Source organism: Falco naumanni, chromosome 4 (assembly GCF_017639655.2).
Source record: "Falco naumanni isolate bFalNau1 chromosome 4, bFalNau1.pat, whole genome shotgun sequence".
NCBI lineage: Eukaryota > Metazoa > Chordata > Aves > Falconiformes > Falconidae > Falco > Falco naumanni.
This window is the reverse complement of record NC_054057.1, coordinates 47,512,918-47,540,754: the sequence shown is the minus strand read 5'-3', so window position 1 is coordinate 47,540,754 and position 27,837 is coordinate 47,512,918. Positions and strand designations below refer to the sequence as shown.

Genomic DNA, 27,837 nt, shown 5'->3' with positions numbered 1-27,837 from the left:
TTTAGACAGTGTGAAGGCTAAGAAAAAGACTGGTTTAAGAATGTTGGCTGGCTACTAAGTACTTTTTAAATAAAAATGATGTTAGAAATGTATATTTTCAGATTTTGGATGAGAATTTAAACTCAGATAAAATTCACTTCCAGGATGTTAATGTGGTTGTCAAGTCTGAGGGCAAGCTTAAACTGTTTATACATAATGAGAGCACGTAAAATGAAAAAAAACATAAACACAGAAATAAAATATCTCACTTTTTTAAAAGGATGCTATCTACATCAAGAGCTATGAAAGACTTTTAACTCTTTTTGTCCTCATTTTGGGATTATATGGTGAAGTTTTATTATCAGAAAGCCAATTTTAAATATAGATGTTTAGAATCAGGAGCTACTTGAAAACAGAATTCTATTACAAGGGAAGTGATTTTTATATTAAAATGTATCTATTTTTTCTTCATAATACTGGAACTTCCCTCATTGAAAAGTGAATGGTACGTGCAGTCACTGAGTGAGTTTCATCTCCCTCCCCCAAAATAATTGGCTGGAGAGGGGACATATTTGGGTCCATGTCTTCAAAGTGTGGAGGAGTAGACCTCAGATATTTCCAAAACATTTCTCCCATGCTTTCTGTGTTGCAGTGGAAGAAAAGTAGAGTGCATTGCTTGGTATTGATTATAAGCACTTGTGTTGTGCTCCTGCTGTACTGTCAGCTGTGCCCACACCTCTACATTCTTTCACTGGGAACAGTGACATTTTCTCCAGCTGCTTGCAGTGTGGTCAGGGAAAGGAATGCACCCACCTGCAGTTCTGGAGTGCTTGATGGTGGGTTTTGGTTTCTCCTCCCCCCCTTTCTTTTTTTTACTTTTTCTTCTGGTCCCCCAGCTCTTTAGAGCAAATAAGATACGCTGGTTCTCGTTTTGCTCAATTCAGAGAGAGAGCAGGTGCTTGGCAGGGATTCTCTTCTGCCTATTTGTTTCTTGCTCTAACACATGGCTGCTCTTTGATCCTCCTCTCGCTGCAAAGCATAATGCTGCACGCTAGAGTGAACTAACTTATTTGAGCAGGGGATCTGCTCATTAGAAAATTAAATATACAAAACCAAACACAGGACTTGGTAAAGACTTAGAGGGATGCCCAAAAAGAAAAGATCTAGTGTATCATATAGTTTAGTCCCTTGGCCCACTCTTGGTTTATATTTGCTTGGTGTCCAATTCCACTTATGCTGTGTTTTCAATTATTTTCTTCTAGTCCCTTTCTTTGGCTTTTGAAAATGTTACTCAATAGGCAATGTTACTAAATCAATAAATCTAAAAAGTGAAAAAAATATAAAATGTACTAATGCGATTCTCCCTTTTTTCCCTATGCAATAAACAGGGGCCTTCTCCTGCCAAAAAATTCCCCCTTCCCCAAAGCAAACACCCCCAACCTCTAAAAATTGTATGCCATAACTATGTCTATTTATATTGAGGAAATATTTGACTTTTTCATGGTCTTGTGAGGGTTTGGGTTTGACTATGATCTGTCTTCAGTATTGGGTTTTGATCTTGAACAAAATCTGTAAATATCTATTCTTTGTCTATATAGATGCTACTAATTATTTCTGTTCATAGTAAACCAGACTTTTTTAATGAAGAAAAAAATCTTTTATTAATTCTCTGGGAAAAGTACTATTGATCTGTACAGACATGGTCAAACTTTCGTCTGTGGATGTGTTTCCTTATTCTGTTTTTACCTCTAGAAGTTCATCAGTCCTTTATTGGCCTTTTTGATTATATGCTTTGGATAAGAGTTTGTTCACCTTTTCAAAAGGGAGGAGGGGCATACATATTCATCACCTTATGGTTGTGTTTCAAAATAAAAGTTTTGTTTGCAAAACCTGCTTGCACATTTTTGCAATAGCGTAGATGCAGTGCTAAGAAGAATAGGAAGAATGAAAATGAAAGCAGAGAGAATAACAGAATAGGAAGTGAACAGAAAAGTTTTTAGATACAAGTAGAGCAAAGAGGAAATGAATGAGAGGAAAGCACAAAAGGAAAGAAAATTCTAAATCTGTGCAAAATTGCCTTTAGCACTAATCCTTCCTTATTAGGTGCCCATAGAGGAGAGCAAGCATTCAGTCCCTTAAGAACAGCATTTGAGTAGTCCTGTCTGATAGGGATGTGATGTTGATGCATAAATGGGGTTGCATCAAGTTCTCCTCTGCAAGCTTAAGAGTATTTGTAGCATAATTTACCATTATATGGCCTCTTCTACTTTTAAGAGTCTTTGAAATCTTCTCAAGCTCTATACCCTAGCTGCTCTTCCAAAATCCTGCTATGTCTGTCTTTGGAAGGAGATTGAACTGAAACAAGGAATATATGAGATTACATCAGAAATCTCTGTGAATAATGATATGGAAGTTACAGTCCCACAGTCCCAAGACCACTGTGATGTCTACTTAGTAAAACAGAACAGAAAAGGATTTGTCTATTCATCTGACAACCCCATAAAGAACATCCATTAAGAAGTATCAGACATGTTACTTTGATGCAGAGCATTATGTAGGGCTCTGCCAGCTGTTCTTCCTATGAAGCATGCCACAAAATCCATGATAAACTGTACAGCTAAAACCTGGCAGCTAAAAATATTTGGTCTATGTTTCTATGCTATATATCCTAAATGTCTTTAAAATATAATGTCTTTAAAATAATAAGGAAGTCTCAGAAGAATGGGAAAAATAAGAGACTGAATTTTATGGCTTTTTGTCAGTTTAAATGACAGTTTTAACAGATTTTATTAAAACAATGCAAAACCTCAAATGAAGGTAGGCATTGATGTATACACAATCCCCAAACTAGAAAATTGTATGTTTTTGTGTTCTGTAGTTTTTTATTTTTTTAATTTTTTTTTGCTTTTAGTGGAAGTGCCCTTAATTTTCTAGAGTTTATAAATCACTTCATATTTCACTGTAAAAGTTTTAGTCTCTTACTCAAGATACAAAGAAAACTAAAGTAATAGCTAATGGCCGTTGTCTACACTGAGAGTCCTTAATACTGCCTTCAAGGTGCCTCCCTAACGATCGTATTCTATTTGATCATCTAGGAGTTACGTGTTATCTGCATCTCCATTTATTCCTCTCCTGCATTTCCAGCCTTTCAAATCTCAAAAGTAGCCTTGGTTTTCAAAAACAACTGCATTAGAAAAAGATTCCCTGTGGTGTGAATGTATCATTCCCTCACTCTTTTAGCTGGATTCAAGGCTTTCTTTGTCTGATCTCAGCCTTTAAAAAGTTATATGAACTTAATTTGAAGTATTATTCAAGGTAAAAAGCTGAGAAGTAGTTACGAAAGACGTGAAATGGGTTCTGGACTTCAGGTATGAAAACTGAGAAAGTTATTTTAATGGCTTCACAGTAGCACCGTGATGTCAATGTAGTGCAAAGAAGTTTATGTCCAATTTAGCACTGATCAGCCACAGTAACTTAACTTGAACAAACAAGCTGATTTGCCTACTCTAACCTCCAAATCTCAGGAAATTTGTACCATGTTTATGTTCCTGTAGTGCTTCTCAAAGGTCTTTCATGGCATGAAACCACTACACATCAGATTTTTCAAGCAGTCCTTTTTTTTGCCCCTCAATCTAGTTTTTGCTTTTTCATGTTAGTGTCTTTACATAAAACATCTAAACTGGTTATTTTCTGTTCTGACTGATTTGATTATATTACAGTTAGCTTACAGGTAATAGGTAAATAACTTCAGTGTGGGTACAACAGGCGGTGATGGCCAAATCATATTCTAGATGCTCAATGTAATATTCTTATTACTCTTATAGTATTTACACTGTCAGTTTTTATTAAGACAAATTATAAACATTTCCATACAGCTGGATGGCATGTGGGGAGTTCACAATTTCAAAGAACTACCCAGACTAACTCAGGCAATTTAGATGTCAATAAAACATTCACTGCTTATTTCTAGTTTTGTCATTCGTTGCAATTTATACTGAGAACTGAAATGTTAACACATGTAGCTGAATTTATTTTAATTGTATAATTAGAGTAATGAACCTTGTGGAAATACAGTGGTGCAAATGCTAATCTAATCTGTTTACATTCCCAATTAGATATTTAAAACAAATACAAAGATTGAGCTCTGTGCCCTAGTACTGTTTCCCTTCTGTCCCCATGACAGCTAACGTTAGTCTAAAATAGTGCAGCTACCTAATTTCCATTTATAATTATTTTTTCGACAGTGTTTTAGACTTGCAGAGTGTCTTGCAGAGGTTCACACAATATTTGATCTTGTTCTTAAAAAGGTTATAGTTTAAAATTTTTATAATGGAAAAAATTATCTTAGAAAATGCAGTGGCTTACTTTAACTGGACATGATTAAGCAAATTCAAATGCACTTATATATTTGTATGCTACATGGTTGTGTTTAAACAAATATATATACTGGCTTCTGTATTTTATACTAGAATAGTTTATGGGCTTTCAAAATTATGTTTTCCTAATATAGGAAACGTAATAGTGAAACTGTAGTAGAGCTGTATCCTCCACTTATCAGGATTAATGGTGGTGGCATACAGCAGGGGAAAAAAAAAACAATTAGTTTTTAGGTTATTGCATATTTGCAATATCAGGTCTACTCAGTTTATCTCCAGTTACTGCAACAACAAACATGAATTCCCATAATGCCTTTTTTAGAGTCATATTCTTATATCTAACCGTAATATGTTGAAGAAATACTGTAAGAAATTGATAGCCTTTTGGTACTGATTTTCAGGGACATGTATTTTCTGCAAGTTCTAGGAGAGTTTATTCTGCTTTGCAGAACCAAATTCAGGAAATTGTTTCTGGAACTGTGTCTAAAGGGAACCTTTGCCCCATGTCTTTATATTAAAAACTTAAGTAAATTAAAGGGCGCGGTGAGGATCCTGGTTTCAGATTTGGCTCAGGCTGTTCATCCAGCCTTGAATCTGTTCTCAGTGACTTCAGCTTTATATTCCTTGGTTAACCTAGCTCTAACATTTGTTACGAAGTAAAATTCTCATGAGCACCATATGTTGTGTCTGAGATGAGCAATCTCGCATTAGTAGAACTTGTAGCCTTTGTTTAATGAGATTATTTGCAATTTTGACTGGTAGTTTATTTATGTGTTACATTATTTTACCATTGATTAGGATTGCTAATATTTTTACTAGATTTGAGAGTTTAGGTGAAGTAAATTTAGGAAATGACAAACCATGTATAAAGATGCATCTTATATTAATAATTTAATATAACTTCAGAATGCAAAATGGTAGCATCATTTCAAGTAAAATACTATACAAAAAGCATTGATAGACTAATTTGTAATCATAAATACATGGAGATATTGGGATGAAATCATTATTTTGTATAGAGTGTTATCATAGTATTAATTTGGAGTGTTGTACTTTATGTAGAATATGTTTTGATATTTAGTATATTGCTATTTTGGTATTTTTTATATTTAGCCATGTAAACAAAACACCTGTTGCAGTTCCTGTGTATGCTCACAGCCAAGTATTGCATGCACATTCAAATTCTGAATTGTCTTTGGGCATTACAGAGGAGCACACCTGCATCAAAGTGCCTTTGGGGATGAAGGGAAAGAAAAAAAAAAAAAAAAAGAGTAGACACAATTCTTTCCTCTTTCCTCTCCTCCTCAGATATTTTGGTGGTTTTCTCTTAAATGTAGCATTCCCAATTTTATTTTTGCTTGCTTATCTCTTCCTCATTGAGACATGTCCTCTTCAGTAACTTCACTGTGCAGATCACACATTGTCTCCCCAGAGAAGTTCAACAAATCAGAAGTGAAAGTCACAAAGTTGTTTTCTAACCATCAGTTTTGTATGTATCAAAACTATAATTCTGATAAAAATCATGCAGTGAAAGCATACAAGTCTTTTTCCTTTTTATTAACATTCATTACTTAGTGCTTTCTGCAACTAAGGATGTATGCATATTTTTATATAATTATTTCATTTTTAAAAATCTGAGACTGTCTTCAAAGTGTGTTTTAGTGAATAGAAGGAAAAGAGGTTGAATTGCTATTTTGAAAACGTCTTTTGTTTTACTTTCTGTGACAATATACCTTCATAATGATCAGCAAGTTTTAGTACAATAAATGGAGCATGATGTGGTCATTAAATTAGTGTGTGACTGTTGTGGAGTTTTAGAATTTTATGTCATGCAAAGTATTAGAAGATGGTGGGAAAGGCAAACAGCAAAAATGTAAAATACCTAGATAATACAAGGTGTTTCACTAGTTTGGTGATCAAGGAAAAAAAAAAAAAAAAGGAGGAATTGTTTTTGCTTTGGGAAATTTGGGAAAATTGGTTTTGTTTTTTTTTAACTTCTTTTTTCATGGGAGATGCTGGGGTGTTGCAAGGAACTTACAGAAGTTAGAACTTCTAAAAGTTGGAACTTCCAAACCCAAAGGATATCAGCTTGGGATGGGGAGGGATAGGAGACACTGGTTTTGTTTTGTGTGTTTTTTTGGTTTTCTGAGTTTGTTTTTTTTTGGTGGTGTTTTATTTTTTTTTTTGGGGTGTGTGTGTGTTGTTGTTTTTTGAAATGCATGCATTCTAGAGAAATTATACTTTAGCTTTATGGAATCTTTCTGGTCCTTGTACTCACCAATGCTATTGCAAAGAGACAGATTGCTAATTGCAGCAGCTGAGCTAAAGTCAAGCCCAATCACAATTAGCATCAGTGACTGTGCCCAAGCAGTCCCTCGGGAACCAAATGAGAGTGGAGGTTTGCCTCTGATGGGACACCCCCACCCCTCACCCCACCCCCGGAGAGGTCAAAGGTGCAGTAGAGGTGTTTGTAAATTACTCCACATCAGGTGGAAACAGAATAGTATCACTTAAATGTTAATGTCTGACTCAAACATCATTTGATGATTTGTGTTGTCATAATGCTTTATGTTGTTTTTCTCCTCACAGTCTGTCTACATGTACAGATCCTTTCAATATCATATCTTAATGTCTCTAGGTGGTTCCAAAATGGAAATACTACTAGGATCGTTTCTCTTACTCCTTCATCTGCCTTGTAGGAGAAAACGTATGACTGTTCTGTAAAATATATGTCTTATTTGCATATGTTGATGATAAATTGGTAAATGAAGAATTTAAAGTGGAAGAAATAAGTTAAAAGCTGATTTTGCTTTTCTGACCCGTTTGATGAAGTGCTCGAGTGCGTATATAACTTTCGAGCGCATGAGGAGTCCTTTTAAGCAACACTGACTGCTCATTTACTTTGAGGTATGTGTGAACTGAAGTGCTACGATCACTGAAAGTTTTGCGCTAAAAGACATATGTGGTCTTGCAATTCCTGCCACGCAACCAAGTATTTTCACGCCATGCCTTGAAATGACTTCTGAAAAAGTAATGGTGGTTGACTTGGATGATGTGAATTTGACCCACTGATACATCCTGTGGGATTTCAATGTAAAGCTGATCTTCTTTAAAAAAAATCAAGTGCAGTGTCGATGCAAGAATAATCCTGAAGATTGAATCCTTCTTCAGACCTAGAGTTCAGGTATAGAAACATCATTGACTTTTCACACTATCCTACCTCAGAAATCCACTCTTCAGGATCCATTTCATAATTTCAGGTTGAACATTTGTTTACCTTTTCTTTCTAAGAATGTCCTTAAGGTGACACTGCGGGTAAGCACTAGATAGAGGTGACCAACTCATTGCACAGAGGCTATCAAATGGTAACCAATTAAGTTAAGATAATATGCTGTATTAAAAATGGCATTTAAGTTTTTAATTTCCTCTTTGCCGTTTAGTAAAAAAGTTATGGTTTAAAAATAAAAGCATTTGGTTCACGTGAATTTCTGGAGTCCTCTACCCATTCCCTTCATTACAGGCTGCTTGTTTTGTGAGATGACCCCACGTTTTGCTTGCATAGAGGCAGTAGTGATGGCTGCGATATTCTCTGCTAATTCAGAAGTTCAAATTTTAAGTTGAACCAGTTCAATTTCAGTTAACTAGCAGAAAAGATGCCAACTGTCAGATGTGTGGTGCTTCTTGGAGCTTTTACTGCTCAGAAATCTAGGCCTTTTGCAAGAATGGACGTGCTATCATCACACTGTCTGTTCATTCTTCTTTTTAAATGACATACTTGATTCACCTAGGCTTTTTGTTTCATGGATAAATGAAAATAATTCAGGTAAAAATTATTTCAAACTATGGTATCCTACTTCAAGGTAAAGATGGTTTAAAATTTAGTTTCTATAGTGGTTATGATAAAATATTAAATCAGTAGGATTTTCTATGCTGAAAATTGTTTAAACAGTAATCATTTGTAATCTTAATGTTGCAGAACCCTGGGGCTGCTGGTGAAGCGATTGGAGAAGGGTGGAAAAGCTGAACAAGAAAACCTTTTTCGTGAGAATGATTGTATTGTCAGGATTAACGATGGAGACCTTCGGAACAGGAGATTTGAACAGTAAGTGTACTTACAATGTTTTAAATTGCAGTATTTAATCTTTAGTACTGCACCTTGCTGTAATTTGAGGAAAGCAAAAAAAAAAAAAAAAGTCTAACTTTGCCTTTCTAATAAGGAAAAAATACACCAAGGGATGCAAATGTTTTTTAATTAGCCAAACTATGAAAAATTCGGGATAATATATTGTCATTAGAATGTATGCACTTCTTATTTGATTGTTTTTGCACATTATGGAGTTTTTCTTCTTGCACTGCTAAACTATTTGTCCTAAAATTCCTGCATGTCTTCTGTTTTTATACTTGCAATGCATCATGCTCAATATAAGTGGACAGCATAGAGACTTCATTTTTAAAATTTTAAAAATAGTTGTGGTTTTATATGTGTGAGAACTAAAGGTACTATATACAGAAACTTCCTGGAGACGTTTGAGAGATCGTAAGTATTTGTGCAGTGGATGCTTGGACTTGGTAGAATCACAGAATGTTGAATCAGAAAGACTTTTAAAAATGACATCAGCTTGTAGTTCACAGATATTGAAAGAGAAAGCAGAAAAGAGGTATGCAGAAAATTAGTGATTTCAAAGATGATAATACTGTTCTGAATACCCTAACAGTTTGAGGGTCCAAGGAATATCATTTATTCTGATCATCCTATACTTAATATACAGTTGAAATGTGGTTTTTTTAATTTATTTGGCTCTAACCTGGATTGGAACATGACCCTGTACCGTATGGTTGAAAGCAGCTTTTATCTGCTTGTCCTGTGATTCTGAATCACAATTTGTTAAGCCTGAGAAGAGACTTTTTGACTTTGTGTACTTTGTGTACATGACCCTAGAGCAACGTCTGTCAGTGCAGGCTTAAACATTTTTTTTCCCTGATTTCTTAATGTTGTATTCTGAAAGCCTAAAAACTTCAGAAAAGCATAAACTAGACTTTTTGCAAGAACTGCACATACTTTCAGCAAATTATGGAAATACATAGTCTTTGTATAAAGTGTAATTTTCATTCTAATAATTTTGTTGTCACTGTGATTACTGTTATCACAATTATTGCAATTATCAAGGTTCAAAACAAAAGGACACTGCAGTCCTGCCATAGGACTGTCTGCATTTTAAGACTGTGGTTAATTATTTTGCATTTCCGAATCCAGTATTTGGTACATTAGTTGTTAAACATATTTAACCATTTTGTTTTGCCCTAAGGAAATAAACCGTAGCAAAAAGCAGACCAAGTAGACTAGTGAACAGATTCAAGTTTTATGGTTTATGCTTGAGTGCAATGTGTCTGTCAGCTTGTGTTGCTTAATTAACATTAGTAATTATGCTTATAATGCCTTGTAGTCTGCCAGTCCTAATTTGCTAATTTTCTGTTAATTTTGAAACCTAGAGCACAGCATATGTTTCGCCAAGCCATGCGTACGCCGTTCATTTGGTTCCATGTGGTCCCTGCGGCTAATAAAGAGCAGTATGAACAGTTGTCCCAAAGCGAGAAGAACACGTACTACTCCAGCCGGTTCAGCCCCGATTCCCAGTATGGTGACGGCAAAAGTATTAACAATTCTGGACTTCACACATTACAAAGAATGTCTCGAGCGGGTAACCAGTCCGATCAGACAGACTCCTACTCGCAGCTACCTCATAGTGTGAATTCATCAGGGAAACCACCCTCGGGCCTGGTACCGTCACCTCAAAAAGTTCTCACCTCCACTGCAAACAGTGGGTATAACACCAAAAAGATAGGGAAGAGACTCAGTATACAGCTGAGGAAAGGTAAGGCACTAGTACACTCCTTATATAGCATAACATATATGTGTGTAGTGTATGTATGTGTGTTCAGTGCCGTTGTATTGGGCAGGGCAGCTTGCAGTAGCGGGGGATGTGATGGATTTTTGAAGCCAAGGGGCTGACTTTTCCCTGATAGCATGCCCAGGAGCCCAGCCATACACTGAGTGTGTGCAGCATGTTCGCAAAAGGCTGTTTTGAAGAGCGCTTTTAACATTTTCTGTCTCTCCACTAATGGAGAAGTGCAGTACATGCTACAAATTCTGTTGGCCAAGACCCAGGGACTCGTGAACTATATCATATGAATAAATAAGGCAAAATGACCCATATTCTGTACTTAGTTATCATGACTTTTCAAACCGAGTAACTGTGTTTTTTCCGTTAGATTCTAAGTGTGTGCTGGATCCAGTTGGTAAATTGGACTTTCTAATTTCCAGCTAAAGCTTTTATTCCACTGAGTTGTGAAAGTGTGTGTTTAAATGATTGAGATGTAATGTGAAATTTCCTACCGTGGCCCTTATGCTGATGTCATTTGAATGGGCGTGAGAGACTAAGGGCAGAGGAGCAAGTGGTTGGTCCTTATCTCAACATCTGTGTTATATGTGCATATGTAGACACGTTGGTACATCCCTGGAATTTGTATGATGTGTTAAATGGCCTAAGTGAGAAAACGTGGTATTTTTGTGTAGTTACTGTCACGACGGAGGGAAGACACAGTCACTCAATATGAGTGATCAGCAGACTTCGTTTATTGTACCTTACAGTCACCTTTTATGCCTTGTTATAATTAGCTCATACATATTACAAAAGTTAAGCTCATTATTGGTTAGTTGCCTAAATATCAAGCCCGCCCCTAGTTTCTGTTCTGTAGTTATCTGTTCCCACCTGCAACATTCTTTTCCCACCAAAATCTTCCTGTTATTGTGTAACAAGAACAGCCAAAGACAGTGTATTTTTGCTTTACTTCAGATAAGCTGAGAGCGATGTGCATTTTTGTCCAGCCAGCTGGACTATGTCTATGTGACCCTTTTCAGCTAGCCAGTTATCCACAAGTTACCATCTAGACACTTAAGATAATTTGAGGTACAATAAAATGACATTTAGATGCTAGTATTTCTTAGCTTTTTGAGAAATAATTTTTTAAAGGATTATATGAGCTGGAAGCTTTATGTTATTAAAATGAGCATGTTTAAGGTTAGATATAAATTGATCTCCAGCAGGAAGAATAGGTTTTACACTACACAGCAAAAAGTTTGCCTATGTGACAGTATTCTTTGTGAACTAAAACTTCTTTCATATTGGATGTGCTTAGCATTAGTAATTTTAATTAAACTTTTTTATCAAAAAGTATTGAAGACAATGCATTGAATGCTTGAGATTTTACAGTTTCACAGGTACCAGGCTATTTGTCACCTTATCGGTGTGCTTTCCTTTCTATGAACTTCACATGAACCACCAGATTGCTTCTTTCTGGTTGCTGAATTTTAAGCTCTACAAACTTGGATGACATAAGGTTGAATTGACAGTTTGCTTCTGTTGTTGATGGTCCTTCAAGAAATTCTTTAGGCCATCAGCTCAGATCTGCCTGCTTGGAAAAATCTTGTTGGCGCAGTAAGGTATCACTGTGTCTACAAATATGGTCTCAGTCACTACAGTGATTTTTACCTTTTTTTGTGTGTGTGTCTGTAGAAACCTGTAGAAATATCACTGGGAAGTTACGTAGAAGAATTCTTAATCAGGAGTGGAAATATGCATTTCATATAATTTTAAAGCACCAGGAAATGAATATAGAATGTGGGAACACAATGTTTTTTGATGAAACAAATGTGGAATTCTAGCTGCTCATAAGATATGAGAATATAATTTTGATGTGTTACGGATGTTTTTGAGGTTACATTTTGGTCATCTTGCACTGGATACATTTTCATAAATACTTGCCCCACTTCTATAATGTCATTTAGCTTTGCTGGCACCAGTATATTAAGTGTTTCTGGATTGAAGGAGATGGGTGCTACCTGTTAACTGAAAGTGATCTGAAAGATACTTTAACATCTATTTCACACCAGAGAATTTTGATGGCTGTTACACTAGTAAAAGCTTTGAAATCCATATTTAGAGTATATTTCAGAGGTTTAGAGGGGATCTTTGCTCATAACAATTTGCTTCTGTAAGAATACTACTTACGAGGAAATGACATCTAGCTCAGATTATGGACAGACAGTACAGCAATGTACTGCATTTTCTGCATGGTAATTTTTTAATTATTTTTTTTTTAAATTGTGTTTAAGGAAGGATACTTTTTTGTCATTGCTGTCTTTCACTTGTTAATATTCACTGTAGAAAGAGGGATGTTGGCCCATTTTGGCTTCCATTTGATCACTCTGAGAACATACATGAGGAGCAACAAATGAAGCTAAACACTTAAGGATGCCCCCAAGTAGTTTGTTATAAATATGAGTGCAGTAGGGATGTTGATTGTCTTTGATTATTTCTAATGAAGGATGTTGTAATAATACAGGCGTTATAGATATTTAACAAATGTGTTCTCTTTGTAGCTAACAGGCAGCAGTTATTTCACCAATTACCATCATTAGATTAAAAACTCCTTGTGGGGTGCATTAAGACACGCAAGCATGTAAAGCTTCATCTTGAAATTCACTTTTGATTTAACCTGGGCATTCTGGTTACTGATGTAGTATATGAGAACTGATGCTTTTTCAATACTGACAGACCTCCTTTATTACAGCCATGTTTCTGTATATTGTGTGAGCTTTACTATATAAAATGACATGGTAAGATAACCCTACAGTATGTGCTTCTGTAATTATGATTTCTTAATATTTATTGCTATTTTGGCATTTTAAAATAACCTGAACTTTCATAAGATTTAGCTGTTTAATAAAGTCAGAAGAGAAGGTCAGTCATATGTTTCAGTCAATGCAGAATGTTTGTTGGCTTTTTTTAGATGAAAATGGATATCTGTTTATCTTTCCTTAAAGGTCAGGGCCTGAACTTTTGGCGTATAGATGTAGGGGTTATTGCTGATATTCTAATGCTGTTAAGGCTGTGTAACAGTCTAGCTTAATAGCTCACACAAATTAAGATAGTGCAAGATGTGACATTGAGCATATGTTTACATATATTTTGGTGTAAGCTGATACAAAGGAAGTATAAATAAATAAATACAGTTCTTCACAGCTAATAGATAGAGAAAATAAGAACATGGATATAACACCCAGTGTCAGGAGAAATTTTGACCTCATATACACCGGGACAATTCCAGAGTGTTTTTTTTCTTTGGTTGCAAGAGTTTGAGCCAATGCAGTTGAGAGAAATTTAGTCCAGCACTTATAAATAATAAACAACCAATTACACAACAGATCATTCTAAGGCTTAGTCTTTGAGCACTGAGTAGCTCTCAACATTTAGCCTGTTACTCACTAAGGCATTCAAAAGACTGCTTTTCAACTGGGCATTTTATTGCTCAGATTTCATATATACTGGGTTTGACACTGCTGTACTAATACAAGCCTGAAGTACTCAGTCTTTAAATTAGTCTCATTTTATTTGATTGCTCTTAAGTATAATGCCTATTGCTTCAGATCATTTCCATCTGTAACTACATATTTGTCTAGCTAAATTAAATATACAGTAGTTGACGTAAAATTTCAAAACTGAGCTCTTGTTTTTTGTCAGTCCTGCTTCCACCAAATATTTTCCTGGTTTTTGTCTGAAGCGTTCAGTGTATCAGGGTTTCAATCCACATCTCCTCGCTTGGAGAGGGCAACTTAACTACTGTCCATGGGAGTTGCGATCATCTCTCCCTTTTTGGCCCAGAGAAATAGTAATAAATCTTGCAAAATACTATAGCTTCAAGAGAAAGAAAGCAGTGACACAAGTGCAGGATACCTGACTGGAGGAATGCTATAGGAATCACCGAGTCCATCACAGAAATGTTGTAGCAGCCGTGCTCGAGGAGATGGTGACTCCTGAGAGGAAGGAGGCACCTTTGTGCAGTGCAATGGACAGAAATGGTTAAATTGTAGATGTGAGGAGGATTATGAGACTCATTGCTCTTCAGAGTTTCTTGTTGGATTCCTGTTTGGCTTGCTGGCCCTTCTGTGGTTAATCATGCTCAGTCTTACATACAGAGCCGAGCTTAAAAACTGCAAGTCCCACCAGGTGCCTCGGCGTTCAGGGTTATGGCGTGGTGACACCCAGCCCTGCCACACACAAGTTGCTTTCTGCAAGGAGTCATAAGAGAGTCATTACAGCCACAAATAAGGTGCCACGGATAGTTTGGGAGTACGCTAATTTAAAATTGCATCATGTTTGGTGTGGAGTAAAGCATATATATATATGTGTGTGTGTGTGTATATATATGTATGTATGTATATGTGTATATATATATGGATGATTACTTGTTTTACTTGGGTTTATATAGCCGAGCATCCAAGGCAGGGCCCTGAACTTCTCTGTAAGATATCCTGCATCATGTATCTGAAGTGTACAGATTTACATACATTTTTCATCATACTCTCCTGTTTTCCCACACATTATCTTGAGCCAGACTTTGAAATGACATTTTAAATTTTTATTTAAAATTTCTTTTGAAGTTATATGTTCTCTTAGACCGATTTTAGTATTCCTTTTCAGATGCAGTAGGGGTGGTTGTCACTTTTGAAATGAAGCATGTAGATTCCTAATTACTTAAGTGACCTTGAGAAATGAGATTCAAAAGTGACGCAAATCATTTTGGGCATTGTTAGCCACTGAAAAAATATTAACTGCATCAAGTTTCATCTTTCCATTTTAAAAAAAAACTTCTGATCACTACTTATTAGCAGGCTGTAGCAAAAAGGGAAGAATGTTTCTATTAGGTTGATCAAAGATCTTCTTGAGAGTTCTGAGCTTTTCTTGGAGAAAAAAAAAGAGTTGTTCCAAATCACTCAACTACATAAAAATGGGCATGCAATTAATTTGATTGCACATGTGGCTGCAGAAATTTTATAGACAGCTCAGCAGTCAGTTTTCTAAGCAGCCATTTGCATGTACAGTTACTTTGACTACAGATACACAAATTCGGAAAATATAAGGCTTAAAGTAGGAGCAGTAAAATAACTTTTCAGGAAGTATCTAAAATAGTTTAGGTTAATTTAGTGAAGCTCCTGACAATAAGGAGAACATACTTGCTGTTCAGCTCTTGCATAAGGTCCAGTCCTTAATAAACTTTCTAGCATAAAATAGTAGGATAATTGTTTCAGCAGTCATCCATCCATCCGTGGATCTCAGGAAAGACTCTACTGTGAAAATGCAGGAGCTTGAAATGCTTGGAAGGAGAGTGTCTGCTCTGATTATTGTCAGAGAGTTTGGCCCTTTTGCTTAGTTTTATTGTAATGTTATCTCTCTCCTTATTCTGGATCATTTTATAATAAAATATTTTCATTAAGTGGGGATGCTTTATTTTGTAATTTTTGTGGGTTTGTGTCACAAATTGTTTAAAAGTGTAACCAACTTCCCTTATCGTTATGGGAAAGAGCGAGCTGTGTTCTTTTTCTTCCATGAAGAATCAGCACTTTTCCTTAACAATCCTTTATTTCATCTGAGGACTGTGCACTCACGTGGGTTTTCCATATTGAGGTTATTTTGAAATGTGCTTTGCTTGTCTTGCATAATTACTAACAAATATAGTGCCCAGTTGTCTGGTTATCAAATATTTCCTATTGTTTCAGAAGTGAGATTTTAATTTTATTTTTTAAATGTAGGGAGATCTGTACTGAAGTACCTGAGAACTCATCTGCATTTTCTTAAAACAGAGGAGAAAGGAGACCATGACTGACTTCTACCTCTGCTTGCAGTCCTGAAAGGGAAGCTAACTCTTAAGAGAAGTATCTTAAGGAGTTGATAGTGTAGGTTTCAGATGTTCCTTAGTGGGTCTCTGAACGAATATCCTTTTGAGAGGGACATGAAAGTACTGGAAGCAGTGCAGAGGTGCTGCTTTCTTTTTGTCTCATGTTCTGGCAGTATTTCTATCCAGCAACACCTTTTCCTGCTGAAAATGTAGACCTGCAATTGGTGTTGGATGAGGAGCGCACAATTTTTTCGTGCAGAAGAGCCTCAGAAAGACAGAAATGTTATGCTAGACACACTCTTTCTACAATCAATAATCCTAGCGTTAGTAAGAAACTAAATGCTTCTTCTCTGGGAGATAGCAGAAAACCTAACCACCTTTAGTAAGATTTAATAATTTTTTTAATATCTTGTTAGTTTATGATCAGGTTGATTCCAAATAAGATGATGTTCATTTTGAATATATCTATATCTATATCTATATATACACACACATATATACAAAATTAAATTACATGAAAGTGCCCACCCCCCTTAATGCTCCGAGAAACTTTTTCTTCTAAAAACCTGAAGCATCAAATCTGTTCCTCTTCCGTTTGTACAGTGTAGTTCCTTTAGTATTGTAACTGCCCTTTTTATTGACCTAAAACTACTTTATCTTCAGCTCAGAGCTTGCTGAGCTCTTGAGGGTAATGTGACCTTAGAAGGTGTGTTCAGCAACATTTTGAAGAAGAAGGACAGCTCTAGCTTGTTGAGAAAGCTGCTGATTTATCAAAGAAGCCTAAGAATTTGAATTCCACAAATTGGTAATTTTTAAATGTTATTATCACTCAGTGTAATTTGGGTGTTGGCAGAAATGACAGCTACAGAGGGAGGAAGACATTTTCTACACTTGCTCTCTTTAAAAACTGTAAGAGATTAAGTTAAACATAGCTCAAATATAATCTAGACCTTGCAAAGTAAAGCTCCTAGCTTTGAGTAGGATGACTCCCATGTTTTCAAAAAGATGAAAATTCTGTCTGTTTTCTACTCATGTTCTGATTCTGCCTGTATGTTGTCCAATTTCTCCCATATTATTAGTATAAATCAGAGATACCAGACAAGCCTACAGTGTATTTGCACAGTTCCCTCATTACTATAATGCATTACTATATAACCTAAGAACTGAAAATATTTTGGCGGGAGGAAGATGTTAAGATCTTTTATACATTTCTATCAACAGGAAAACTGAAATGCATGGAATAGAGGTAACTACATCAGTTATGTGCATAAAAACAAACCAAAAAAACAATTAAAATCAATCCAGTCACAGAAGTCTTTTTTTTTTTTTTTTGCATCAGTCAAATATATCCATTTATTTCCCTGTCCTGTTAACTTCTAATTTACTATATAGTAAGCATAGGAGTTTATGAAGCTGTATTATACAGCTAAGGGCATCTGTCTTTAGTGCGTGGATAGTAAACTGAAGTAGAGAAAAGGTAAAAGGAAGATGACACCCAAAAGCTGCCAGATGCAAAGCTGTACAGGGCAGCATAGCAAAACATAGCTCAGTTGAGTCCCCTTCTTTCCGCAAGTAATTAGAAATTTTTTTTTCTGCTAAAATCTGGGCTGAGCATGGATTTGTGGCATTCTGCTGGCTTTGGTAAAGGCTTTCTGGAGATTTGACAGCAGAAAATGCCACAGTCCAAATTTATATCCTGCATGCATTTCAACTTCTGTTTTTTCCATGGGGATTTTAAGTGGAGTGTGTGAACCAGACATCTGTAATGATGCCATAATAAGGCTATGGGAATTAAGCTTATTAATAATGAAATATTGTCCTGGGACTGCAGTCATGTTCTGATTTCTAGTTTAGAAATTTTAGCAGATAAAATCTGTACTCAAAGAGCAGTATTCAAAATGGATCCTTGAAATAAGAAAAAGATAAATTCCATAACAAGCTGAGATGTGACTTAAAAAAAACTTATACAGATCATCTTCACATGATGTTGCAAAGAGTTAAAGAGCTTTATGAATGTTTGAAGCACCGTTCAAATTATGAGGTCTCCAAAGTAAAAAATGGGTGTTATAAGATCTACTATTTTTTTCATCTCTGTGTAATAGCACTGATAAATTTTATATCAGCCTGAAAGTGGATGAAGACTTTCAAATTCAAATGTCCGTTTTTCAGCTATTTTGAATGCTGCTGAAGGAAGGGATGCTGTCTCATGATAGTTAGCCTAGAGGAACTGATACAAATTTCCTGAACTGTTTGAGCTGGGTACACTTGCTGTGTATACTAGAGGACTTAGGTATGTTCAAGACGAAGATTTTTAGAGGTTATGTCACCCCCAGCCCTGTCACCTGTGTCAGTCTACTTCTTAACATCATTACCATCTTGATAATAAAATATATTGTACTAAACTTTAATCAGATGTAATTGTGCAGATATCAGAAATCTGTACGTAGACTACTGGTGACTGTATTGGACTCCTCTTTCACATGTGAATATTAACCTGCTCAATAAAAAAGCAGACTTAGCAAATGAACACAGGGAACAGCAAGAAATCAATTCAGGCTTTAACCTTGTGGTGGGTTGACCTTGGCTGGACACCAGGTGCCCACCAATCTGCTCTATCACTCACTTCCTCAGCTGGACAGAGGAGAGAAAATATAATGAAATATAATGGGTCGAGGTAAGGACAGGGAGATTGCTCAGCAATTACTGTCACGGGCAACACAGACTTAACTTGGGGTAATTAGTTTAATTTATTACCAATTGAATCAGAGTAGGATAACGAGAAATAAACTCAAATCTTACAACACCTTCCCCCCCACCCCTCCCTTCTTTCTGGGTTCATCTCTACTCTGAAATTTTCTGCCTCCTCCTTTTGAGCAACTTGGGGGACGGGAAAAATGGGCGTTGTGGTCAGTTCATCACACGTTGTCTCTGCTGCTCCTTCCTCCTCACACTCTGCCCCTGCTCCAGCGTGGGGTCCTTCCCATGAACTTCTCCAGCATGGGTCCTTCCCACAGGCTGCGGTTCTTCACACACTGCTCCAGCCTGGGTCCCTGCAGGGTCACAAGCCCCGCCAGCAGCCGTGCCCCAGCGTGGGCTTCTCTCTCCACAGGGCCACAGGTCCTGCCAGCAAACCTGCTCCAGCACAGGCTTCCCACGGTATCACAGCCGGCTCCGGGCATCCCCGTGCTCCGGCGTGGGGTGCTCCAGGGGCTGCAGGTGGGGATCTGCCCCACCGTGGGCTCCCTGGGCTGAGGGCACAGCTGCCTCACCGTGGGCTTCACCAGGGGCTGCCGGGGAACCTCTGCTCTGGGGCCTGGAGCCCCCCCGCCTCCTCCTGCACCGACCTGGGGGGCTGCAGGGCTGCTGCTCTCGCATAATCTCACTCATCTGCAGGTGCTGTTGTGTAGCAGCTTTTCCCCCTCCTTAAATACTTTATCCCAGAGGTGCTCCCACCATCATTGATGGGCTTGGCCTTGGCCAGTGGTGGCCCCATCTTGGAGCCGGCTGGCATTGGCTCCACTGAACATGGGGGGAGCTTCTAGCAGCTTCTCACAGAAGTCACCCCTGTAGCTCCCCCACTACCAAAACCTTGCCACACAAATGCAATACAAACCTCAAATGTTTCTGTAGTTGTGTCTTTCACGTAGGTTGTGTTCAGCTTCCCAGGCTGAGGACTATTGCATAAAAGTTTGGCTTCTGTCTTTCCCTTTGATCTTATACAAAAAAGTATGTTGTGCAACTTTCAGAGACCACATCTGATATTGCAGAGTTGTAACTGCATGTTGCCTTAGTAGGGCAGATTAAATGTAGGTTGGGCATGCATATGCCTAGCTAGTGCATTTGAACTGCAGGCATATCTTGACAACCTCTGAGATGTTTCAAATGGAAGTGGTAGATGCTGATGGTCTGTCAGGGATGCTCTCTGCTGAATGGCTGTCTGTTTTCATGCTGGACTGTCTTCAATACAATACTGAGTCATGTGCAGTGTAGTGGGGAGAGGGTGGGTTTTGATGTGGTGTTTCAAAGGTTGTTGATAACTCTGGACAGATTGCATCAAAGAGAGGATCACAAATGAACTTTCTGCATAGTAGGAAAGGCTTCTTTTGTCCTTTCAGCTTGTGAACCCCAGGTGTGGTCCTAAGGTACACTTCAGTAACCAGTTGTGGGCATAATTTCTCAAGTAAGAGCAAGTCTCATTTGTCATATTGCCTGGACCTTCCCTGGATTTCTCCACGTCATAAATGTCTCTGTTTTGCCTCAGTCAACCAACCGTAGTCAGTCACCTGGGAGCACAGCAGGACCTCAGAAGTGGCAGCCTGGCTCTGCTCCCTGCCTGCGTGGCAGAAGGTGGGGTGGAACTCAGTGAGAGCCGGGGTGAAACCCTGGGGCAGAGAGGCTGTTGACAGAAAACAGCTCGAGGTCCCTCAGAGCAGAAGAAATGAGACCACTGAGCTCTGGTTCTGTCTGTCACATGTTGGTGTCCGTAAGTGAGCTGACAAAGCCCCATGGCTAGTAGTGTTTGCCGACTGGCATTGTTGATAGGGTTGCAAAAGAGGAAGAAAGGATCATTGACAAGATTCAAATTGACAAGAGGGAAGACAGTCATAGGATATCAGATATACTTTGTTCTGATTCCTTGTCACTCATCTCATCTGAAATAGAAAGTTGGAAATATGGCAATGACTTGGAAATTATCAGAACAGCAAGTTGCAAGAAGGGGCTGCTGAGCCACCTGTGCCAGACTCTGTGCTTTAGCTATAGCGCTCCTATATATGCCTTTTGTTTCTTCTTTTGCCATGCAGTAATGCTTATATCTTGCATATGTATTTTCATGGATTGTATCACTGAAGTATACCTACATTCTGTTGGATAGAAATAATGTGTAATATAAAATGTGCATTTTAACAACTAATATTCTACGTTCTTTATGCAGGTACAGAAGGCTTGGGATTTAGCATTACTTCAAGAGATGTCCCAATTGGTGGCTCTGCTCCAATTTATGTGAAAAACATCCTTCCGAGAGGTGCAGCTATTCAAGATGGGAGACTAAAAGCTGGAGACCGATTAATTGAGGTGATGAAGTGTTACATGTTGTTTGTGTTTTTGAATGAACTCAAGCAGTAGTTAACTTCCAAAGGCTTTTAGTAGTTTATCTTATAGGAAAATGTTTCCCTCTTCTTTTTTGCCTTTTTTTGTAGCTTTGGGTTTTTTTGGCTTTTTTTTTCTTTTTTTTTTTTTTCCCAGGTAACAGATCAAGGGCTACATATTTTCAATTTTAAGAGCTGGACCCAGACATACTATAAAAACATGAGTTTGCATGTCGTTATGTGAATATAGTGGCATAGTCTTGCATTGCTGTTTAGGAATAAGTTGAAGGAGAGTAATTGTTACCTAATAAGTGGCATTAAATCAGCGTGGAGTGACAGACCAGAAATTATTGAAGATGTTGCCAAACATGGAAGACAATAGGCTGGAAAAGTTTAGTGAATTAACTGGAAGCGACAATATAAGAGGAGAATAGTGCTGCAGAGAATCAAGGCCACATCCCTCCTGAAGGATGTCCTCAAGGGAGTTAAATTTCCCTTAGATAGATGCACAGCAGAGATCTTGCTGCAAATCTAGCTGGAGTGATATGAGACGTTATCACCCACAGCTCTTCATTACTGTCCTTAAGCCAAATGACACTGGAGGTATAGCTGAGACTGTAACTTCTTCTCAGTGCCCTAACTTCACTTTACTGCAAAACTAGCAAAGTCAGCTTGAATTGTTGCTGGAGGGATAGGCCTCTGTAATTACTGTAATTCAAGGTAACCCAGATGACTTGGGTAGAAGGGGACTGAGAAGAATTTAATATTACAGCTATGGTATCTCAACAGTGTGAGCTGTGATCTTTTATGAGGGGAAGGAAAAAGAGGTTTGTTGACTTCTTCTGAGCAGCATGCTCCTTTGTTCAATGCCGTTAGTTGATTTGCCTTGCATTTCAGGAATGTTTCTGAAGGTCAAGCCTGAGAATACACTATCTTTCTGTGGCTTCTCCCTTACTCAAGTTAGTTCATACAGTGGGAAATTTACCTGTATGTTTTCCATACCTGTCTGTCCTGTTAAGTGGTATCTGGAGGCCAAGGACTTGGACTACTGAACAAAGTCAAAGTAAAGAGTAGCTACCCCAATGTTATTTGGGGGAAAAAAAGTACTTTCCACTTCTGACACAATTTGTTGTGCAAGATATATTTGGAAGATATGTATAACACCAAGGCATGTGGAAACAGGACCAGTTTTGGATCATGCATTGATTTTAGCAAAGGATTTTAATGCAGAAAAATCTAAAAAATACTGGTAGATGGGTTTAGTTGACTTTAGAGTATATTGGAGTATACCGTTGCTGCTAAAAAGGAGGGAAATTTAGCTGTCTTGCTTGTTATTTGTAGGTAAAGATTGCATGTTTAATTAGTTCTACCAAGTAGAAGCTCTGTTGAGCCAATAAGCAGATTGCTTCAGTGAGGTTTTTTTTAATACTGTCCCATGTGATTAATGCGATTTTTCAGTAAATTTGTGCTGTTTTTCCAGTTTTGGAGTCTTATCAATTTCTAATACTTCCTTTGTCACAGGTAAATGGAGTTGACTTAACAGGCAAAACTCAAGAAGAAGTTGTGTCCTTGCTGCGAAGCACCAAGATGGGAGGGACTGTTGGCCTTCTGATTTTTCGACAAGAAGAAACATTCCATCCAAGGGAACTGGTGCGTAAAATAGAGAGCAGCTAAGAGATTTAGATGAGTATGAGCAAATGATTTGATCTTGTCATCTGCTAGTAAACATGCATGGCCAGAACTGAATATAAGAAAAAGAAAAAAAAAAACCAAACTATTTTGCTTTATTTAAAACAATTTTACATGGATGTTTTTTATTCTCTTTGAGATTTGCTATTGGAATTAAATATTTGTTGATAATGTATAAGTGAGAGTTATATTTTGAGTGAAAATGTTTATTGTAGAAGAAGCTATCGGATGGACTTTATTCGGATGCATGCAGACAAGTAGATTACTTCATATCTTTCATATGGACAAATCTATGTTTGAAAGCCTGCCATTTGTCCCACTACCTGCTCACTAAAATATTTTAGAGCATATAATATTACTCCAAAACAGGATAAGGAAATATCTTTCTATCAAAAAGTGGAATATATAAGAACTAGTAGCCTCTTTTGAATATAAATGCAATCTCTGTGGAATGGAAACCCTGCAGTTATTAATTTAGCAGGGCAATTGAGAAAATGTTTCTGAGGAATTTACATGAAATGGAAATAAAATGCTGTTTCATACTGTACCTGCTCTGCTTGCATAGTGTATACAGATATTTCTCTGATAATTATTCAAGATAATTTCTGTTATGAAAAGGTAGACTGTGAATGTAGCAGTCTTACTTTGTTCTGTATTCAATTAAACTGCTGAAATTATTTATTACTTGTATTATCATAGCTATAGGTCTAAAAATAACTTATTTGGCTGCATTATCATACAAAGATAGACATATACAAGTTGACAAATATAAGTATGATGAATTGATTGCTTCATTTTTCTGTTGGATTTATGTTATTTTGACTGCAAAGCGAATGAATTTTTGTTTGGCCATTTCAAGACAGTTAGCATTGGCCTTTTACTTTTCAAAACTACAGTAAAACCTAGGAAGTCAAAGTGGCAGGCAAGGTTGCAAATGAACCGTACATTTACCTTAATATTCTTGGAACATGACTTCAGGTGCTGAAGTGAAACTTGTCTTAAAATGAAGAGAAATGAACAATTGGAAAGCATATTATGCCCTACCTTATTATGGAACTGTGAAAGCAATCTGTTTATAAGTTCCTATGATGTAATTTTCACAGTATTGCTATCTTACATAAAGGTGAATGAAAATGCTTTTAAAATTTTTCAAATAAACTTAGAAGTAAGAAAATGTCTTAATTTTGTCTATATTATTTCTATAGTAAAATGAGGAAGTTTTAATGCATAATTTAACTCAATATTTTGTTTAATTCTAAACAAAGGTATGTGAGTAATGCAGAGATTTCATAGTAATACTTGATATAGTTTTAAAAATAACAGCAAATCAGCCCCTTTAATTGAGTTCAACCTCAGTAGCCTCCCTGCTGCTGCTCAGGCGATACTCTCTCAGGTATTTTGGCAAGCACTAGCGTAGAGAAGCTAGATCTAAGCATGGCTGTCAGGTAGTAGGTGGGCTCTGTGCTGTGCAGTCAGAGATCAGATCTGAACTGATGTACGTTTCTGTACATTTCTGTAGCTCCAGTTGAACAAGTGATATTGTGAGGATCTGACAGTACGTATGCGTGATGATCCTCTGTTGCATAAGGATTTGTTTGTTTCCATTTTGACATGAAGAACTGTTAGGTGTGCTCTGTTGACAGCTGTCAAAGAGCAGGAGCAGAATTGCTGGGGAAGTTGTTGAACTAAAACTCATCATAAGGGCTGTTCCTTCTTCTGTGGTAAGAAATAATCCTAAAAGAAAAAAAAAAAAGTAATTTTCAACCAGCTTCTCTCCTTGACTTTTACTAGCTTTATTTACCAAAAAGACCCCAACAAACCAACCCCCAAACAAAATGAATATTGAAGGAGGGATGGGAACGATCTGAAACCATGTCAGTTCATCTTTTTCACATGCAAACCTTCTTTGGCCACTTATGAACAATTTGTCTTTGCATCCTTCCCCTATTTCTGTCATATTTCCCACATTTGTATGCTTTAAATATTAACTGATTTTGTTTCGGAAACCATATGCATAAAATCATGTTATTTGATATTATCCATCTCATAAAGGGTAGGACTTACTGTTACTTGCTGAGGAGCACTCAGCATTAAAACGATCTTATTTTACCAACATTTGTACAGAGACTAATCCCAATAAAAATGGCGGTTAGATTTTATGTTTTAGGTTGGGCTTGTTGAATGACTTTTGAAAAATTACTTATCATTGGCTTTCTTTATAAGTAAAATGAAGATGATAAGCTTTCAGGAGAGTTGTGGAGTTTAGTGTCTTTGATGTTTGTTGCCGTTATGGTCTGGAAAAGACCTACAAAAATGTGTAGTTGTATCTAAAATGGGATCTTTGTAGCTTGTGTGGTCAGGTTAGGGGAGGTGTGTGTGATGGAGAACCACCACCCAGTGCAGCAGATCATGGTAAAAATGAATGAAACAAAGCAGGGAATAAAAATCTAACTGACAGGAGTCAGCTTTTCTAACCAGTGAGGTCTGGAAGAATGATTATGCTTCTTCAGGATACCAGGCATTTTTTTGCTTCCAGAGTTACCTGGTGCCAGATAGGTGATACACTATGGCTTGTCCGCATCAATGTGAGGCAGATTTGTCTCTTAAAAATCTTCTTTCCCTGCCTCCTCCATTTATGAGAGGGATGAGGATTACCCTGGTTAAGTAGAGCTCCTGTAACACCGTGGTTACCTCCCACACCCAAACATAACTTGCTGCGAAGGATTTTCTTAGAGCCTGCTACTGACTATGTGAATCCACAGAAGGATTGACTTGGTTTATTTAGCTGTTGAGCTATATTCTCAATATCAGCAGAGACTGGCTGGCAGAGTTAGTCTGCTATACCCTACAAGTTAATACACCCATGGATATATGTTGGTCCTTTCTATGTTCCCGGTAGCTGTCTCCTTCATCATTTCTTTTTCTTAAGGGTTGTTGGCTGCAGCTTATAGCTAACTAGGTGTTTGTGTTACTACACCACTACTATGTTTTTCTGCTTAATCATTGGAGTCTCCTGCAGAACAGCCCCAAACAAAAAAGTCCAGTAAACCCTAGAATTTCATTTTGGCCCAGCTGAATGGAAAGAAATATCTAGTTAGCCTAACAATGATGATCCAGCCAGGAACAAGGTGGCTCCTGGATGCTCAAAGGGGTTTTCATATGGGTGGACATGGGCTTGGAAGAGCAATAGTTCCTTATGTGCGTTTCCAGAATTGTTAGCGGGATGCAGAAAGGTTTTCCAGTGAGGCATGTTTGCCTTATGTGCCCTAAGACACAGGTGAGAAATGCAAGGTACTGGAGGGTCCTATCTGTGGTGGACTGAAAGCACTCTCCTGTCCTGGGTTATCCAGTGCTGTAGTTCTGGTTCATCCAAATGCACTCAAAGGGGAATCCCCTGTTAAAGTGAGAATGGATGTTTTAAAAAATAGGTACTTGTTTCAAATATTTGGAAGGGTTAATCTGGGCTGCTGAGGTCATTCTTCAAAAATTTCAAAGCAGAAGGAAAAGGCCAGGGAAGAACATCCCTGAATGAGAGTGTTCCACCAGCCAGAAAATGGTACAAGCAACCGAGGTTCTTCATTGGCTAGATAGCCACCTACCTCACAGCCAGATAAAGTCACTGGCCTAAGATCACTGGAGGTTATTTTTGTTCACCTCTCATTTAGTGCTTGTTTAGACAAATTTGAATCAAGGGTGTGACAAACACCCTTCATTTTTCCATTACCCACTTCACGTCAGAATTAGAGCTCTTTGTTTCATCCCCCTGCTGATAGATAGTATATGTCGTATGTAGTCGTGTTCTTATTTATTTTTTTTACTTCCTTTAGAATGCAGAACAAAGCCAGTCACAAATTCCAAAGGAAACGGTAAGAGCTTTGTCTTTTCCATACTGGAAGACTCCCAAATGTTTTTAAATTGATATGGCACTTCATCAAAGTTTCACAGATCCTCCTTTCACCTTATACACTGTAGATGGCTCTGTCTAGCTTTACATTTTAAATGCGTTTTTTAATGTAATTTCAAATACTGTTTGAATATTGTGTACAAATCAGTTCTTATGTATGTTCAAGTGCTATTTGAAATTACATTAGCCAAAGGCCTAAAGTTGGAATGATAAGAGTAGACTGTTAACTTGGGTCACTTGTTGAAACTGTTTAAATCATTATTGTGTGACTGAATCCTGAGATACAAACACAGCGATTAGGCAGTTTGGATTTAAGGCTCAATTGCATCCTCATAGCAAACCGCTGTTTGTTAGTTATTTTTAAGAAACTATAGGGAAGTAGTATCAGATTTAACCCTTTGAGGGCTGTAACAGGTACGTATGTGATCTGTCAGTGAGGCTGTGTATTGAGGTTGTATACTGTTTACACACCTCATTTTAGTCAGTAGAACAGGATCAGTCTTAATACACATTATACTAGTATCTGTTAAAAGTTTTTCTAAAATAAAAGATTTTATGAAATATTAACAGAGGTATAACAAGAATATATTACCTTAAGGGTATAGTGTATCTTAGTTAAAAACATATTTCAAGAAACTCCATTCAATTAGGTATCTATTTCAAAATTAAATAGTAACTTAGATTATGGAGAATTTAAGAGCATTTGTGCAGGGATTTGAAATCAGCTAGGCTGTTGAAAAACAGAAAAGGTTTCTCTAGGCGATTCAGAATGCCTTACAAGCGATGGTGAGGTAGTGTCTGAGATAAAAAGAAAGTCAAGACTAGGTAAAGAGATGTAAGAGCCATCTCAGTGAGATAGTCAAGGGTACATTGGTTGATACTATTATTTTTTCAGGCCAATGGAATGTAACTGTAAAAATGGGCTTTTGGGTTGAATGTAGCAATATTCACTTTTATCCCTCTGGCTTTTGATGTCCTTCTAGCTTGAAAGTCATCTGCATAAGGGCTCTGCAAAATTGTGGGTGTATCATTGTTTCAGACATGCCTTGCAGTATCTTTTTAGTAC

The 27,837-nt window shown here is 37.3% G+C and overlaps 1 protein-coding gene across 20 annotated transcripts in view; it reads left to right on the top strand.

The window, feature by feature from the left end:
- Positions 1-27,837, top strand: part of PARD3 (par-3 family cell polarity regulator) — a 461,704-nt gene that overhangs the window by 242,201 nt on the left and 191,666 nt on the right. For 15 of the 20 annotated variants that reach the window (XM_040589689.1, XM_040589690.1, XM_040589697.1 and 12 more), the window contains 5 exons: positions 8,332-8,457; positions 9,846-10,228; positions 21,025-21,164; positions 22,700-22,828; positions 26,695-26,733. In XM_040589689.1, the coding sequence (XP_040445623.1) occupies positions 8,332-8,457; positions 9,846-10,228; positions 21,025-21,164; positions 22,700-22,828; positions 26,695-26,733 (817 nt within the window). The remainder of the gene's footprint in view (positions 1-8,331; positions 8,458-9,845; positions 10,229-21,024; positions 21,165-22,699; positions 22,829-26,694; positions 26,734-27,837) is intronic. The other 5 variants (XM_040589699.1, XM_040589698.1, XM_040589685.1 and 2 more) reach the window with 1 other exon arrangement.